At 52.1% G+C, this 18,263-nt stretch overlaps 1 protein-coding gene across 10 annotated transcripts in view; it reads left to right on the top strand.

Moving 5' to 3' along the window:
* Positions 1–5,620, top strand: part of EML1 (EMAP like 1) — a 162,635-nt gene extending 157,015 nt beyond the window's left edge. For all 10 annotated transcript variants that reach the window (XM_079129487.1, XM_079129481.1, XM_079129483.1 and 7 more), the window contains 5 exons: positions 424–521; positions 625–712; positions 2,058–2,153; positions 3,502–3,632; positions 4,109–5,620. In XM_079129487.1, the coding sequence (XP_078985613.1) occupies positions 424–521; positions 625–712; positions 2,058–2,153; positions 3,502–3,632; positions 4,109–4,234 (539 nt within the window). In that variant the 3' untranslated portion in view covers positions 4,235–5,620. The remainder of the gene's footprint in view (positions 1–423; positions 522–624; positions 713–2,057; positions 2,154–3,501; positions 3,633–4,108) is intronic.
* Positions 5,621–18,263: the final 12,643 nt, after the last annotated feature.

Here is an 18,263-nt window from a genome sequence, read left to right as displayed (position 1 = left end):
CAAGGCAGGACCTTGTCAAAGAAGACGCCAAGGATGGCCCCTGGGAAGAGGCAGGAAGGGCCCAGGCAGAGGCAGGAGAGCAGAGGCCGGGGAGAACCGTGCGTTCCCTGAGGAGGCCCTCCCAGGAGTCAAGTCTCCATCCTGCATGGCTGGGGCAGGACGGCCAGGGAAGGGGTCTGTAAGATGGCATAGAATGATGTTTTTAAAAGTGTACAGAAAGATTTTATAAATTGTTACCAGACTTCATAATTTGGTCAGGTGTATTTTTCCAAAGATAACCTCAGAATTGCTATCAGACTCATTCAAAAGCAATTTTTTTCTTTGAAATGATTTGCCTAAGTCTGGTGGCAGCTGTGTTTTTCCTTAGAATGAATTAAATGCTTGCTGGTAACATTCCCGCTACCATTTGTCCCGTTCCTGTAGATGGGAATTTCTTAGCAATCGGCTCTCATGACAACTGTATCTACATATACGGAGTTGGGGACAACGGGAGAAAGTACACTCGGGTTGGCAAGTGCTCGGTAGGTACCCACGTCTGGGGGCAGCGCCTGGCTCGCCCATGTGGCCGTGTGCTGCTGGCAGGGTCTGTGCCACGCGTGCCGCTCACACAGGTCTCCTCCCCAGGGCCACTCCAGCTTCATCACCCACCTGGACTGGTCTGCAGACTCGCAGTACCTTGTGTCCAACTCCGGGGACTACGAAATCCTTTACTGTGAGTAACGACCCCAGAGGGGTCTACATTTAGGTCACATGGGACGTTGACCGTGAGACCCAATGGCCCCGTAGGGCCCAAGCACATGGGGTCCTCCCTGGGCCTCAGTTTCCTCCTCTGTAAGATGGAGGAGTTGCACAGCATCCCAGACCTTCCCGGTGCTGAGACACAGGGTTCAGGCTGGCGTGGGCCCTGTGGAGGAGGAGGTGTGGGCCTCCTCCAGGAGAAGAGGCCGAGCCCTGCTGGAGAGGCTGAGTGGACAGCTGTGGGGTGAGAATGGGGTCTGCAGCTGTCACAGCAAGAGTGACCCTGGTCAAGGTGCCATCCAAAGCAGGCGGGGGCCATAAAGTCCCTGAGACCCCTCCTCTTTTCCAGCCTCCCCCTGGCCGATCTCTGGCTAAAGGAGACCTAGGGCTGGGAGGGTGACAAAAGGTGGCACTTACTGAGCACACAGGCCCCACCATGCCCTAGCTCCTCAGACCCTTACTGGCACCTGCTCTGGGCTAAGCAGGAGGATCATGGAGCACGAGAAAGGCCTGGCCTCCACCCCTCTGGCAGTGACTAGGAAGTTCAGTGTTTCCACCTACATTTCCTCATGATCCAGAGCACTTTCTGACTCAGAGAAGGAAATTGGGGCTCAGGTACGGGCCATGGGCCCAGAGCTGGTGGGTGGAGAGGAAGTCACACCCTGGGCCATGTCATGTTGCACTCTCATTGAGGAGCCCAGGACAGGCAGGACACTGGGCGAGTAGCATGTACAGGACTGAGCCTCCCCGAAGGAGGGTGGCCGCCTGGACTCTCCAGGTTCTGCCTGACACACAGGAGGAAGGGGGCCGCCTGGGCTCCCCAGGTCCTGCCCGACACCCAGGGGCAAGGGGGCCGCCTGGGCTCCCCAGATCCTGCCCAACACACAGGAGGAAGGGGGCTGCCTGGGCTCCCCAGGTCCTGCCCAACACACAGGGGGAAGGGGGTCACCTGGCTCCTGGGCTCCCGGCCTCCCTCCCCAGGTCCTGCTTGACACAGGCACAGAAGCAGGGTGATGGTTTGGGGGATGGTCTGTAGGTCTAAAACCTTAGACACTCATTCTCCAGTGATGAGAGCTCATCTAGGAACAAGCACGTCACCTTGGAGTCTCTGGGCTCTTGGAGAGACCAGTTTCCATTTGTCTCCAGTCCCAACTTGGAGCCCATGGGGCTGAGGGCTGTGCAAGCTGATGGCCACACACACAGTCTCTATGGGTTGGGGATGGGGGTGCCCCCTGCTGGGGCACAGTCCTGAGGACTCAGGCTTCCCCAGGGAGAGCTGGGGCTTGGATTGGTTGTCACCAGACCATGGCCTTTTCCAGGGGTTCCCGCTGCTTGCAAGCAAGTCGTAAGTGTGGAGACTACGAGAGATATCGAGTGGGCTACCTACACCTGCACTTTGGGATTCCACGTCTTTGGTAAGTTCTGCACATGTCCCTAGGTTTGAACAGAAGATGCATCTACTTGTAGAACATTTTCTAATAGTTGTGAAGCCTTACAGTCTCCAGTCTTGTCAACTGCTCAGCTTTGGCATGTGCCCCACTAGACACCCCTTGCAGCTCCCTGGGTAGGGCCAGGGTGACCCAGCCACGGCCAGATGGGAAGAGCTGGAGAAATGGGCTTTTACCCCTTTTCCATGGTATAAAACAGGTCCTGAGATAATTCTCTAGAATCTTGTACATCAGGTTGCGCCAGGCACACCTAGATGAACCACAGGGCACTTATTGTTACTTGTTAGGGTTATGACATTTTTTGGTCCTTAAACTAATAATATATTGTACTTTTGTCTAAGTTCAGTTTAGGAATATATTCATGAATATCCTAAAATAAATTGCCACAATTTAGTAGAATAAAAGGGAAAGGTAGTATTTGTCATCTCTTTTGAAAGACCACAAGTCCGTAGGTTGGAAAGAATTCACAGCCTTCTTGGTACTGGTGTTTTACCATTTTCTGGTATTAAGCACTAAGAGCCCCAAGTTGTACTCCAGAACGCCAGCTGAGAAACTCAGATGCACCCAGCTCTGTCGTGCCCAATGTTTCTGGAACCAAAAGGTTTCCCAGAGCAACAGTCAGGCTGGCGTCTCCCCTACCACCTGGACACAGGGCTCTGGAGCCCCAGCAAGTGAGTGAGAGCCACAGGCACACCCACCAGGCAGCCAGCAGACAAATGACAGCCCTCAGGACCAGCACCAAGGAACACCTGGAAGGCACACACACCCAGGGCTAACTGGTCCTGGAGACTTTCACATGTAAACAGTAACCATGTAAATTTATGATTACACAAATGGTATACCTTTACGCCATGTACAAACAGAAACAACACGTATCCCATTTGTTTACAATAAAAAAAATACATTATAAAAAAAAAATACAGCTGTACTGAACAATTAAAAAAAAAAAAAAAAAAAACAGTAACCAAAGAAAAAGAAAAAAGGAAACTGCAACCATGGGGAGTAGTCAGCCTCCATCACGTGATCTGGGGACAGTAGAAAGGCGTTGTATTCAGAAGGAGAGTTTCTGCCATGGTGTCCAGAAGGGGCTCCAGAGATGGGTGCTAGAAAGCCTGCCAGTGTTGCCCACTCAGCATGACAGGCTTCCTGAGAACGGCCCAGCTTGGGATGAACCTGAAGCAGAGGAGAGGCCCTGCTCACGCCAAGCGCCCTCGTGGCCCCTGCCTCTGAAGCACCCGCTCAGGCAGTTGCTGGGTGACAGCAGGTGGCCCTGTGCCTCGGGCGTCTCCAGTGCTATCTGTGGTCTTTGTTTCAGGAGTGTGGCCAGAAGGCTCGGACGGAACCGACATCAACGCTGTCTGTCGGGCCCACGAGAAAAAGCTGCTGTCGACGGGCGATGACTTTGGCAAAGTGCACCTCTTCTCCTACCCGTGCTCTCAGTTCAGGGTGAGGGGCTGTCCTCGCTAGTCTCCTCCCTCGCGGCCATGCTGTAGATGTGACGCTGCTCTCAGTTCTCAGAGCACCTGGGCAGCCCTGGCAGGCCCACAGAGCCCTCCAGGTCTCGGTCAGCTCTGGAGCTTCCGCAGCTCTTTCCTCCCGCTCCACGCCTCCTCCGCCCAGCCCTGCTGAGCCCACCCTGCCTCGAGCCCCTCCCTCTCCTCTCCTGCATCAAGGAGACCCTCCCGCTGCCCCCAGCAGCCGGTCAGTCCTGCCTCTGGGCACACCTGCCTGCTGCCACCTTCTGATATCCTAGGTTCCCCGGCCTAGGGCCATCGCTTGGCTCCTGTCTGTCCCCCACACCCTCAGCAGGTCCACAGTGAGGGCTGTTGCCGAGAGACAGCCCAGTACTGAACCTGGAGTCCGGGCACTTTCTGATCCCACTCTGCTCTGTAGTGAGCCTTCCTCTGTGTTGTCATTTCCAGGCTCCGAGCCACATATATGGCGGACACAGCAGCCACGTCACCAATGTCGACTTCCTCTGTGAAGACAGCCACCTCATCTCCACAGGCGGGAAAGACACAAGCATCATGCAGTGGCGGGTAGTGTAGGCCCCGCAGGCTCAGCGGGAGCAGATCGTGCCCAAGAAGACAGAGTCGCGCTCCGCTTGGTCACTGTGATTTCTGTTGTCTAAGAATTCTTACAACCTCAGGAAAACTATCCCTCTACCAGTTACCTTAGCTTAGGGAGTCCGCGAGCGTCCTGCCAGAGAGCGGTCCCCTTTCTGCTTTTGTTGTACAATATATGAAACTGTGCACGTTGTGTGTAGAAAAGGTCCCAAGGTCTACGTGACAGTGGCATCCACAGAAGAAGCTGGTGTATCCTTAGTAACTTTTCTATGAACTTTTCAAAAACGGTCACAGAATGCCTTTTACAATATTGTACATAGTCTCCACTGTTCACCATTTAGCTTGCTAAGTTCAGTATGTCGGATGATAATGAGGTTCTGAACCGTGATCGCCATTCACCCACTGGTCCTTGAGAAGAGAGTGACAACTGGTTTGCACAGAGGGATCAGGAAATGCAAATACAAGACTTTCTTTGGGTACATTTTCTAAGATGTCATTCGGGTCCCCCTTTGGGAGGCTGGCAAGGTGTGGGGGTGTTTTCTTGTGCAGGCAGACTCTGCTTCAGACTCACCTGCCTGTTGTAGCAGGGCATGCGGGCGCGGCGGGTCTGACCTAGACCGTCGTCCTGGCCACACACAGTCAGCCTCTGAGCACCTATGTGAGCCGCGGCCCCTCTGCTCCCGTTCCCGCTCAGTGCCCTGGTCAGTGGCAAGACACTTGGCCACCTTCCCATGTGTGTTAACTGGCATGATACGGTATTGTTCTTGTATAGGATGCTAGCAGCTCATGGTAAGTCCATAAGGCTAGGCTTCACTGTTTTCCGCTTGTGGACATTGTACATTTGTATTTTACGACCAAGTAGACCGAGCCGAGAAGAAATCTCCTCAGTGCACCGCAGCCGGGAGGAGACATCTCAGAAGGCTCCAGGTACTAAGGGCAGCTTCTTTCCCTGTCTTTTGTGCATGGCGGGCTCACGACAATATGAAATAAGACCTGTTCTGATGAGTAAAACGTAGGTGGTATAAATTTGTCAAGAAGGCCTTATCCATTGTGTGACAGATTGAAATTTATTGTTTACATTGGGGAATATATCTTGGATTTTTAAATAGAAGAGTGATAAACAGACTGAAGAACAAATACTAAGATTTTTACTCATTCTAGGCAGTGAATGAATTGCATCATCTGAACGCCACAGCACTGGATGTTTTCAGTGGCTGATTAGGTATGACATTTGGAAAGAGTTCTTGTGACATCTCCAGCCTGCCATGGTGGTGCAGGCACCCATAAGCAACGTGTATTAAAGATGAATCTGTTTGTATGTATCCTTATCAAATATATTCTATAATGAAATAAAACCTGAAAAGTGGATTTCTTATTGACCTATATTCCTGAAAGTATATACATTAAAATATTTGAAATTAGACGTGATTCACACTATATTCTGTTTCACGTGCAGCTTGTTTTCCTCACCTGGGCCGTTGGCCAATGGAACTCTCTTCCAGCAGTGTTGCGGCGTGCATCAGATGAGGCCGCTCTGGAGAGTGTGGCTTGCCACCAGCCCATTGTTAGTTACCTTGTTAAGCAAACACTGGCAAGAGCAAGTCGTGCTACATGGACAATTGAAAGAATAATTAGCTACAAGGAAGGGAAAGAGATCCATTATCGACTTGAAAGTCAAAATGTGACATACGTACACACTAGTATTTGGTGTATAGATTTATATGCTATTTTATTAATTATGAAGGTGGCAGTAGTAGTTTTATATCTAGTAACGTAGGTAATCTTGAGATGTGCTTGGCTGAGCGATGTGCTGGTAACCTTGCGCATGCTGGTGGTTTGCTCCCTGACTCAGTGAGCAGTGACTGCCTACCACCACTTACCTCCTCTCAGGCACGCAAGGCCTAGAGGCCTTTGGGATTGTTCTGGAGGCTCCAGGAAATGGGCAGCTCTCAAGAGCCTGTGGCCATCAGCTCTTAGCCTGGCTTCCCTGCCACACATGAGACAAGGAAGGTAAAGAGTGTTGTTTACTTGTGGATAAAATAGGTAATTTTGTTAGCATAAGAAAATTTCCCAGGGCTGGGGTGGTGGCTCAGTGATGGAGCGCTTGCCTGGCATGTGTGAGGCACTGGGTTCTCATCACCACATACAAATAAATGAATAAAATAAAGGTCCACCAAAAGCTAAAAATAAAAGTTTCTTAAAAAGGAAAAAAAAATTTCCCAGTGACAAAAGATCCTTGAGGGTTGTTTGTTTTTGTTTTTTCCAGCAGTGGGGATGGAAGTCAGGGCCTCATGCATGCTAGGCAAGGGCTCTCCCACTGAGCTACACCCCCAACCCTTTTTATTTTGAGTCAGGCTCTTGCCAAGTGGCCCAGGGTGACTTTGAATGTGGGGTCCTCCTGCCACAGCCTCCCAAGTAACTGAGGTTACAGGCATGTGCCACTTCATTGGCAGCATTTGTAGATTTTAGCATCTGTGCTTTCCGCCGTGTGGTGCGCCCCATGGTGGGGTCAGCGGGGGCTGCCTGGGTTCACTGAAAGGTCAAGGATTCCGTCCTTCAGTTCATCTTTCTGAGATTTGGGAGCAGGACGCCATCACCCCAGCTCACAGGCCAAGCTCACAGAAGTGCCACGTGACACTCTGGCCTCTGTCTGGGGTCCACTCCACTCAAAAGTGGGGAGGCATTTGTTAGCAGAAGCCAGCCGAGAGACCACACTTGCACAAGGCCCACCCTCCTGCAGGTCTCTCTCTCTGCTCTTTCAATGCTACAGAGAATTTCAGAAAAAAGTGGAGAGAGGATTACCCTGCTTCAAAGATCCTGGACACTTAGAAATTCTCATCTCCTACTGGAGCATTTTTAAAGCAAGCTGCAGCCTTAGGTCCTTCCACCTGTGAATACCTGTCCACCACGTGTAACCTCCATGATGTCATCACAGCTGACAGACACCTCCATGGTTTCAGGGCCTGGGGTTGTTAAACCCTCCCACATCTCAGTGCCAGGCAGTGGCAGTGCCTGAACATCCACGCACATGAAGTAAACCACGTGGGCTGCCTGCCAGGAAGGTTCAGGACGGGGGCTCACACCTGCAGGTGCCGCTCAGATCTGAACCCTTCTCTTGAGCCCGCTTCTCCTACCCTGACCCTGGTCCCCTGCTGGCTGCCCGTGGCACTCCTGCCCCTCCTTCCCAGAGCTGGATGCCCACTGCTGTCCTCCTGTAACTGGGGCTCCCTCCTGCCCAGGGTCCCTGTGCTGCCTCAGGCCACCCAGGGAACTGCCCCCCCAGCTCACCCAGCCCGGACCCTCTGTCCCAGCTGGCAGACCCACAGGAGTGTCTCAGCAACTGCTCCCTCTTGAAGGAGGGAGCCTTCCCTGGCAGGAATCCAGTGCCCTCTGGGGCAACCTCAGTGAGCCATCATGTCTTCACGTGTTTCAGCAACAACAGGCACACGTTCACACCAATCTGGGGCCAAGGAGCTGGCAGCGGGGGTGGGGTGCATCTGCATCTTCAGCTGACTGATCTTGGTGCAGCTCTGTATCCAAGAAGACTGATTGAGGGTCTCTTGACACAGGTTTTGTCCGAGCTTGCAATATGAATGGTGAAGAACAAATTTAATCATTTAGGCTTTAAAAGAAGTGGGTGCCTTAGCATCCCTAAGATGAACAATGTGTAGGTAATTATTAAAACTCTGAACTTGGGTTGGACTTAAACTTGCCACTTGCCTTCCCCAAGTGAAAAGTCCCGCTGCTGGCCACTTGTGCACCACCTGGCGGCAGAAAAGCAGAGTACAGCCTTCCCACCCGCACCTGGCCAAACCTGGTTCTGCCCTCTGTAGGGCTGGGGTGTGGACGGGAGAAAGGGAGGCTCTCTTTGACTATGATGGTCTCCATCCTGAGGGACCTGTATTTCACCTGACTCTTCTTGGAAGAGCTTCAGAGGTTTTTGGAGGACCCAGCATTGCTGAAGGTCCCTCACCTGCAGTCCCCTAGACCCAGGTAGAGATGTTCTGTTCAGGTAACTGCTTCCTTCTTCCATAGCCCCCAAGCACAAGGAGGCGGTCTCCACCCATCCTCCTCTCATGGGGGTCCCGCCACCCCTCCAGGTGGCCCTGTGGGCAGAATCTGAGATGATGCACCTGGTTCTCCTGGGGGGTTTCACACCTTGGGTGGGAAACGCTGCCTCCAACAGCCCGACATCCATTGGGAGGCTGTTCCTTCATCTTCTCTGAGCATCTGGCTGAAAGCTGCCCCTGACTTTTGGACTTTTCAGCCACTGGTCCAAAAATTCCAGAGGGCCCATGTCAGTCTCTCCAGGTGACCTGGGAAGAGATGGAAGCACCCCACTCCTCCTGCCGAGAGGAAAGGGTGGAATCAACAGTCAACTTCCCCCTAAGCCCCCTAAGAATCATCCTTAAAAATACTTTTTGAATTTTGAATTCCTGACCTTTTGTGGATGACCTTTTCTAATTCCTGACCTTCGTAAGGATGAAGGTGTCTAAGGGGCTCCTCGGGCACCTTCTCTGTGTCCTCTGCTTTGTGGTTCAACAGCTACTGGATCTTGGATCCTCAGCTAAACATCAGTCCAACATCCAGTCACAGAAGCGGTGCTGCCGTGAGGATTCTTGTACTACTTCTTTGTGCATCTGTGCGAGAGATCCCCTGCCCTGGGGTGGGACCGCCGATGCCAGGGCACGCGCCAGGTGCTGCCAGTTTCCTCCAGCAGTGACCAGCAGTGTGGGCGAAGCCATCACTCCACCCGCCATGCTTGGGATTGTCACTGCATCTCATCTAAGAGATAAGACCAGGCTCCTTTTTGACAACAAAGAGGCAGAGGGTTAGAGAGATGGAGGCCCTGGCCCAAGGTCACTCAGCTGATCTGTGGCAGAGTGAAGGGTAGAAGTTTCAATCTCACAAGCCACCTCCTACACCAGCGTTCTCGGGCTGGCGACCGCAGAGCACCCCGTAGGAGTTGCTATTGGGGGGTTCCAAATAAGTTTAGGAAGTGTCCCGTAGCATATAAAGACTAGAGTGCGAGTTTCCTGGCAAAGGCTGGGTGGAGCTGGTCCCCAGCGAGAGCATTGGACACTTTGGCTCCCAGGGCAATGAGTACTGGCCCAGGGATCAGGGTCCGCGTACAGAATCTTGGCTATGCTATGGGAGAAGGCTCTACAGACAAGCCTAGTGTGAAAAGGAACTCAGGTTCTTCTGCTCCCCGCAGGGCCTGCTAGCAATCCTGAGGACTGGCGCCCGAGGGCTTCCATCGCCCCAGGGATCCCGGCCAGTTCCCACAGTGTGGGGGGCTCCTTTGCAGCAGGGGAACCCACCGGTGTATAAAATCAGGTAACTGGAGCCCCTTGGGGTCCAGTGATGGATGTAGTGTGGCAGAGATTCCACTGCCCCTGGACAAAGGGGGCCCGAACCCTCTTCTTACTCCTTTGGGGGGCTGCTGTGGCAATGGGAGGGGCAGGATGGGGGCCCGGGGGAGCCTGGGTTAAACGTCGTCGCAGTTCATGACATCTGGGGCCCACTTCCCCTCTTTCTTTCCCACACCTTCACTAGGAAATCGCCAGTCTCCCTGTCATGGTGAGGCTGATGTCACATGCTCTGTGACGCTTTTGAGATTCTTTTGGCCAAACGGGCTTCTCTGCCTTTCCAGTTCCCCCGCAGAGCCTGGCTCCCGGAAGGAGAGTGAGCTGACGTTGCCAAAGCCCCAGAGCGGCCCGGCCACCTCATCCCTGGTGGCCCCCGGTGCTCCTCAGCTTCCTGTGGTTTGTCTTGTCCTGTCGCAGACACAAGGTCATTGTCTGCGTTTGGAGGAGCCTTGGGGGAAGGCAGGCGGCCTCCCTGTCCTCCTGCCTGAGGTGGCCCTGTCTCACTTCTGCTGTTGCCGGTGTGTGCAAGACATCAGCTATTGGAAAGTGCCATCAGGCTCCGACCGAAGGAAAGACCTTTCTCCGATTCTGGCAAGTTAGGCCCTGCTCATGTTCCTTCCCAGGTTGAGGCAGCTCCAGGGCTCAGACATCACCTGAAAGCAGGGCAGGTAGAGTTCTCGGCCCACTCAGGACAGCTGAGGTGGGCCACCGTATTCCACCTCCCTACAGATATTCTGGCCCATCTGTTTATTCGGATGACTTGCAGAATAGCAGCACTGCCCTGAAACTGAAGGTGGTCTTGGGAGAGTGTTTCCCAAAGTGTGTTCTGTGGAACACCAGTCCACAGTGTAAAGGACCCTGGGTTTGGGTGCCACTGAATTAAATATGTTAATGTGCATCATGGGTCCAGAGCAGCTATGGTGTCTGTCCACCCATCCACCCATCCACCCATCCACCTTTTGGTGACTTTGAGCAGGGCATATCCTAGGAGCCAGAAGTTCTCGCTGTCATGGAATCGTGATGGAAATGGCAACAAAGAGGCCTAGAAGAGTGGGCCAGCGGTGACAGGCCACCTAAGCCCAGGCCCTGGGCAAAGGCAGCCTTGAGCAACAGCGAGTGGTGAAGCAGAGGCCCGAGCGGCAGCTCTCTGGGTCACACTTCTGAGGCGCAGAGGCCGGAGGCTGGCTGTCTGCACAGCTTTCCTTCCCTGCGCGCCCCCCTCCAGCCCAAGACTGAGTGCAGCTGGGGGAGATGCCACTCTGCTCAACTCTGCCTTCTTGTAGGCATAGAAACAGATTTCAGAAAACAGGGATTTGCCCAAGGTCAGGATGACCTTTCCAGGGGTTGCTCAACTGCCCTAGTTTGTTTCTTTTTCATAAAACAAAGCTTATTGTACTCTTTTTGTGACAAAACTAATACATACTAATTGTAGCAAATTAAAAAACAATCCCAGGCATATTTCTACCATTCTGAAATACACTATGACTTCTTAGTGTACTCCCTTCCTGTAGTTTTACTGTGGTCAACATATTGCACACATCATGTTCTATAACATTATAGGCATTTTCCATGTCATTATCATTTTGTTATAAGTAGCTCATCCAGCTATGGAATGTGATGCCATGATTGGCAGCACTGCTCTTTGACCAGTTCTCTCACATGGATGATGATGGTGATGGTGATGGTGTTGACAGTGATGTTGGTGGTGATGGTGGTGGTGGTGATGATGGTGGTGATGGTGATGGTGGTGGTGGTGATGGTGGTGGTTGTGGTGGTGGTGATGATGATGATGGTGATGATGATGATGGTGGTGGTGATGGTGGTGATGGTGGTGGTGATGGTGGTGGTGGTGGTGGAGATGGTGATGATGGTGGTGGTGATGGTGGTGGTGGAGATGGTGATGATGGTGGTGATGGTGATGATGGTGGTGGTGGTGGTGATGATGGTGGTGATGGTGATGATGGTGGTGGTGATGGTGGTGGTGGTGGTGATGATGGTGGTGGTGGTGGTGATGGTGGTGGTGATGGTGGTGATGGTGGTGGTGATGGTGGTGGTGGTGGTGGTGATGGTGGTGGTGGTGGTGATGATGGTGGTGGTGGTGGTGGTGGTGGTGGTGGTGGTGATGGTGGTGATGGTGATGATGGTGGTGGTGGTGGTGGTGGTGGTGGTGGTGGTGGTGGTGGTGGTGATGATGGTGGTGGTGGTGGTGATGATGGTGGTGGTGGTGGTGGTGGTGGTGGTGGTGGTGGAGATGGCAACGATGGTGATAATGATAATAAAAAAAATAAAAGCCGTCTAGGACAATTTCTCCATCGTGTGCTGTCTAAAGACTCCTTCCATCAACATTTAAACAGGCTCGAATCTTTCCTACTAAACTGAAAACCTCCCAGATCCATCCCTTATCTGCAGGGCTCTCTCCTTTGCTGTCACTTTCCCTCCCTCCTTCTCCCAGGGCCATCCTGTCAGCTCCTAGGGTCTCAGTCACTTCTTCAACCCTGACGAAACACAAATCAATATCGTGGGCTCATTCTGTCGCTTGCTTCACACCTGTATGCTCAGCAGTCCTGAGGACACATCTGCCTACTCACACCATTGGTGCTTCAGTCTCTACCCAAAATGAACCAGTCCATTTCGCCCCCCAATCCCTGTTCTCCGATCCCCCAAATGACCAAGCCAGGAATGCAGACATCCCACTCAGTCCTTCTTTGACCCACTGACCATATCAGCAAAGTGCCAATAATAGTGACCACTCTGTAATGACAGTGGCCACTCTGAAGGCACCACTTAGAGAGCACGTCCCCGGTGCCAGACGCCACTTGAAAGATGTATTCACAGACTCCTTCGACCTGCTCATCATCGTTATCACCTGCCTTTTACACAGAGAAACTAGTTAACTTGCTATGAGTCACACAGCTAAGAAGGTGGGATTCTAAGCCATGTAGTCAAGTTTCAAAAATCACCCTCAACCACTGCCCAGCTCTGTCTCTCCAAGACAGAAGGGTCTGCCCCACAGGGGACCATGGCAAGTGTCCATGTGCCACTCCCACAGTGCTGCCTCTGCCTCTCCATGGTGGCCACTACCATGCTGGCCTGGCCCCCTCCAGGTAGTCTGGGGGAGCTGTCCAAACTATCAACCTGACCATGTCACAGTCCTGCTTAACCTCCTGCTTAACTGCCTCAGTGGCTCTTAGCAAGAAGCACTTTCACTTTGCGCTCAGGCCTGTTCAGCCAGCTCTGGGTCCCTCTCCATCATTGTCTCTTTCTCTTTTCACCCCAGAGCCTCTCCCTGTCCCTCGGCATGGCACCCAGGTCATATCTGCTGTCTGCCTACCACTCCGCCTCCTGCTGTTCCTGTTCATCCACCATGACCTTTATAACAGCTCAATATTCACTTTCTCCAGGAAGCCTTCCCAGAGTGCCAAGTTTGGCTTCAGGTCCCTCCTCTGTCCCTGCTGTTGCTGTTACTCCTATTGTCACATGAAAGTGTTGGTTGAGTTGCCTGGAGCCCACATGTCCATAAGCTCTGCACCTGCTCCCTCTTCCTGAGGGAAGATAATGACAGGTGTGTCGAATGCACCTGTGAGCAGCAGGTGGGCCTTGAACTCCCGTTCCTAGTTGCCTGACCCCCTGGGTCCTCTCCCAGGGTCTCACCATGGTAAAGGAGCTGCAGTAAACAGCCTATCCACTGAGCTTTTCCTTTGGTTCAGTTTGTGTCTCCAGGCCAGACGCCCAGAAGCCGAACGACTGGGTTAGAAGACAAGGACATCTTAACGTCTCCTGATATGTTTGTGAAAATGAATTCCAAAATTATAGCAGCAATTGGGAGGCTTTTTCTTTTTTAGCAAATGACTCCTCTCTTCCCTTTTAAGAGTCTTCCTGGCGGAAGCTGCACAAAGCTATTTTTACCTAAAGGCTGTAAACCTCATCATTCTTAAAGAGAAAACCAGGCACGAGTGTCTGCCAGCCTCCCGGCCCTGGTGGCCCCTGTGCCATAGGGTGGTTCTGGGTCATTCAGGAAAAGCAAGTTTAAATTGAGTTCCAAATTAAGCAGTGGTTTTGTAAAAGAAGGAAAGCTCACGCACACATGCACACATACACACACACAGACACTTCCCTTCTAGGACTAAATTACAAACATTTTCTCTAAGAAACCAGAAAGTCATGAAGGTAAGTAAAACCAGAGAGTTTGTCACACAAAGGCTGGGGTTGGAGGCGGCTGGGGCGTTGGGATCACCAGGCTTCCAAATTTGATTCACGCTGTGAAGGTTAGCTCTGGGCGTCGGCTTGATTGGCTAGGGATGCCCAGATAGTTGGTGAACCAGGGTGTTTCTGGAAGAGCGTAGCAACCAGATGGGGGAGCAGAGTAAAGACCAGCCTTCACCAACACGGTGGGCATCGCCAGCCAGCGGGAGTGTCTGAGCAGCGAAAGGGGGGATGGGCGGGTCTTCTCTCTGCTGAGCTGGGACATGTCTTCTCCTGCCCTTGGACACAGAGGCTCCTGGTCCTCAGGCCTCAGGACTCCAGCTGGGTCTTCTGCCTTCAGCTCCCTTGGGCAGGCCCCCAGATCTGCACTGGGATGCCACCACCCTCTCTCCTGGGCACCCAGCTGGCAGACAGGCTTCTCAGCCTCCACAGGCACATGTGCTGATCCCTTACAACAAAGCTCTTCCTATATGTCTATATATATCATGCTTCTCTGAAGAGCCTGACTAACAAGCAGCAAAACCTGCTCAGATAAAATCTCACAGGAAAATCCAGTCATGACACGGTGGAGAATTGACCACTCTGGCCAAAGCGGTCAGAGGGGAGCGATGACCAGCAAGTTTCCCCATGCTCATCTTCTCCCTGACACTGGCCACCGCTAGCTGCCCCTTGAATCCTGGAGGAAAGCAAGGGCCCACCCAGGACACACAGGCCTCTCGCCTGGTCTCAGCATGATTCTCACCTGCTGTCCCACTAGGAGCCTGTATTCATGTCACTCTGGACAACCTTCTCCACAGAGGCTGAGATGGCTGGCTTCCCCCAGTGTTCTGCCACCCAGGTGCCCCAGACACCAGTTTGGTTTTAGGATTCTGTCCAATTTAACATTTCTATTTGATTCTTAATAAAAAAAAAATCATTCATCTCATGTAGACACTCAAATTTATTGAAATGAAAAGTGTAATAATATCCTTTTCAATTATTTTATGATTGATCCCTGCAACTACTTTAAGCAAAACTTATCTAATAGAGTATTTTCACACTTTAAAGTGAATTTTTATCACATTTTTTATGATCATGTAGGATTTCATTACACTTTGGTAAAATTTCTGAACTTCAAAGGATAACAAGAAACTCTTTAGAGCATCCAGGCAGGAAAATCAGATTACTTATATGCAAAATGTACCTCTAACCCCATCCCAACACTCCCAGCCCTAATACCTGTGATGTAGGTTATATGACAAAGGGGAATTAAGGTTACTAATCAGATGACCTGTATTAATCTGTTTTCTGTTATTATAACAAAATACTCGAGGCTGGATAATATGTAAGGAAAAGAGGTTTATTTAGATGTTTTGAAAGCTAAAAGTCCAACAGCATGGCCCTGGCTCTTGTGAGGGCATCATGGTAAGAGAGTGTGTAATAGGGAGGGAGAGCTCACATGGTGAGTTGGGAAATCAGGGAGCAGGGACGGACTAGGACTACTCCTTTATGACAACCTCTCTCAAGGACTAACCAGGATCCCAAAGGAACCACCTTAGCACCTTCTGAGGGCAAAAACCTCCTCATCTGCCTTACAAACAGTGGTGCTAAGAAGTTACTCTCTACAGGCAGGTACCTAAGACTCCCTCCCACCCCAGCCTGGCCACGCTTCCCCTCAATGGATGCCCACCCCTGAGTGACCCCATCAGGAAGCTGAATTCATCCCCAGTATGGCTCCAGGCCCCCCTTCAAGATGGTAGAACTTCGTCTTCTAGAGAGTCACTTTTGGAGCTGAGGAGCTCAAGGGAGACGGAAGCAAAATCAGAACCACAGTCCATCCTCAAGGTGCGGAAGGCAAAATGGGCCAGAAATAACTTGCCTTTCCCGCCACAGGGAACCAGAACATGAGCCAGAGCTCTAGTTTCTGGAAATGCCCGCACATACAAACAGTGGCCCCTGGTCCTCCAGAGCCCTATTTGGCTGGGGTGACAGGCATGCTCTTCAGTCCCACGCTGTGCATGCAAGGCGGATGGCGTGCAAGGAGGAATGAGGCGTGTGTGCCGGCCTCAAGAAGTCCGGGGGCTAGTGAACTTTCAGCAAGCAAAAGGAATCCTGACGTGGAATGGGCAGTGTGCGCCCCGAAGCCGACAGAGAATGAAGCCTCAGCCCCCGGCAAGGTGATGCTGGGGGCCAGGGGCCAGGCAAGCGGGGTCAAAGATGATCTGCCTTTAGATAGGGACAGTGGGCTAGGCGTGAGAGGAGGCAGGCACATGGTGAGGAGCTCTACAGACATTGAATGAAGAACCGGATAGAAAGGAAGTGTGTTGTACTTAAGGATCAGCTGTGGGTAGTACCGAATCAGGCAACGAGAGTAGTGGCAGGAATGGAGAGCAGGGCAGGGCTCAGGGGTCCACGCGTCCCCGACACCTCTGTTGCTGTCTGAGTGTGCCTTGCATCAGACTCTGGTGTGAATTAGAAATCCACTTGTGCTAGTTAATGGAAACCAGACATGGTGTCACGGGTAACTCATCAAAAGCAACTGCTTCTTTCAATTGCATGTGGTTTGATTCGGCAAAAGAAAAGATATTGCTCACAGTTCCAGAGGCTGGGAAGTGCAAGAGCATGTGCTGGCATCCAGGGAGGGCCTGTTGTGCGGCATCATAATATGGGGAAGACCACAGAGCAAGGACGCACAGGAGACAGAGGGCACTGTCAGGAGCCCGCTCCCAGATAACCACCCCTCTTCTGATCCTCTTCTGATACCAGGCTCAATCCATTCAGGAGGGCAGAGTCCTCCCGACCTTGCCGTCCCCCCGAAGTCCCACCTCTTAACACAGTTAAGAGCAATTCAACTTCCGCGTGCTCTTTGGAGTGTACCTAAGACCAGAGCGGTGACCTGGCTCCTTGCAGCAGTTGCAGACTGCAAGAGCTTCAAGAAACAGGACATTGTCCAGGGACTGCAAGTCCACTAAACCACACATTCATCTGAGTGACCTCTTGGGCCCTCAGTTCACCCTGTGGACAAGGAGGTTGGTTGGGAAACCCTCAAAGGACTTTTAGGCCTACTAACTCGCTGTGACCTTGTGTCCATCCGGAGCCCAGCAGATGGCAGCCGCCGTCTTTCCTGCCTCCCCATGTGTCCGAAATCCAGTCCAGGAGTGCCTGGGAGCCACTGGGAGCTGGCCTGGCCAGGTGTCCAGCACCCGGCACATCAGACTCTACCAAGGGATCATTTCAAATCCAGGGACTGGTGGCCTCCAGAAGTTAATCATTTGGAGACCACATGTTTAACAAATGTTGACTTTTCAGAAGTGTTTTCTTTTTATCAGGAGAATGGAAAACATGAATTCATCTTCGCCCAGGGAATAAAGACTTCATTCAGTAAATGTGCAACAGGGAAGTAGACTGGCAAAGGGGAAAGAGAAGCAAGAGGCAGGGTGCCGCAGGAGGCTGGCAGAGACCATACTCAGGTGTCTTCTGACGTGGGCACCTCAACCAATACTTGGCAATACCTGCACAGTGGGCGTTAGGATTCCTGCCTGCCGGAGGAGAAACACAGGCTCAGAGGGCTTGAGCCGCGGGGTTAAAGTGTGGAGCTCCTGCCTCTCCAAGCATCCCAGGGCAAAGGTCAGCATCGATTCACAGGGAAGCAAGGCACAGGATGGAGTGTGCGCAGCTCCTATTGGCCTCCCCCAGCCCTGCCAGCCAGTCATGAAGCCATCTGTGTCACAAATACCGGAAGCAGGAAAAGACGTCTCCAGGAGCCAGAGGCAACTAATTCCATGCATTCACTGAGAGATGTCCCTCCCCTTTATAGCAGTCTGCAGGGAAAGCTGACGGAGGATGCGTGACCCTCACCCTGCTGCCACGGTTTCATGGCAAATCTGCCATTAACATTTCCCCACAAATGCTCTTCTGGTCACAAACTCCAGGACGGTATGGAAAATGCATGATCTAGAGGTCAGAGTGGGCCACATGTTGAACAAGCATCAGTAAGGTAGAGTGGAAACTAAGAGGTCTATATCTGGCGTCTTTGCACAGGACTTTGAGATGCACCAACCAGGGGTACTCTGCTTCTGCAGACCACACCTGGGATATCTCCAGGTGACTGGAAGCTTGTCTGTTTTAGCAGTTTTTAGGGTGTAACAAGATTCTTCTGTAGCAAAGAGATCCTTCCTGATGCTGGACAGAGGAACAAATGAGGCGAGCAGAGCCACAACCTCAGGGTATGCTAAGAGGACTGGAGAAGATCAAAGTCCCTTTCCAGTGTGATGACTCGGGTTCAAACAAACATGGAAGGAAAGTGGACATGGGATAAACGATCACTAAGAACGTCCCCAGACCTGTGCACAGGGAGGGAGGAGCAAGGAGGCCGAAAGGGATAAACACACAGAGTCCCTATTGGAGCCTGTGGAGAGTGATGCTCAATTCCAGCCAGCTAGAAGGGACTGGGCACTGGG

Source organism: Sciurus vulgaris (assembly GCF_902686455.1).
Source record: "Sciurus vulgaris genome assembly, chromosome: 2".
Taxonomy (NCBI): domain Eukaryota; kingdom Metazoa; phylum Chordata; class Mammalia; order Rodentia; family Sciuridae; genus Sciurus; species Sciurus vulgaris.
Note: the sequence above shows the minus strand (reverse complement) of the source record. Positions and strands in the feature narration are given on the sequence as shown.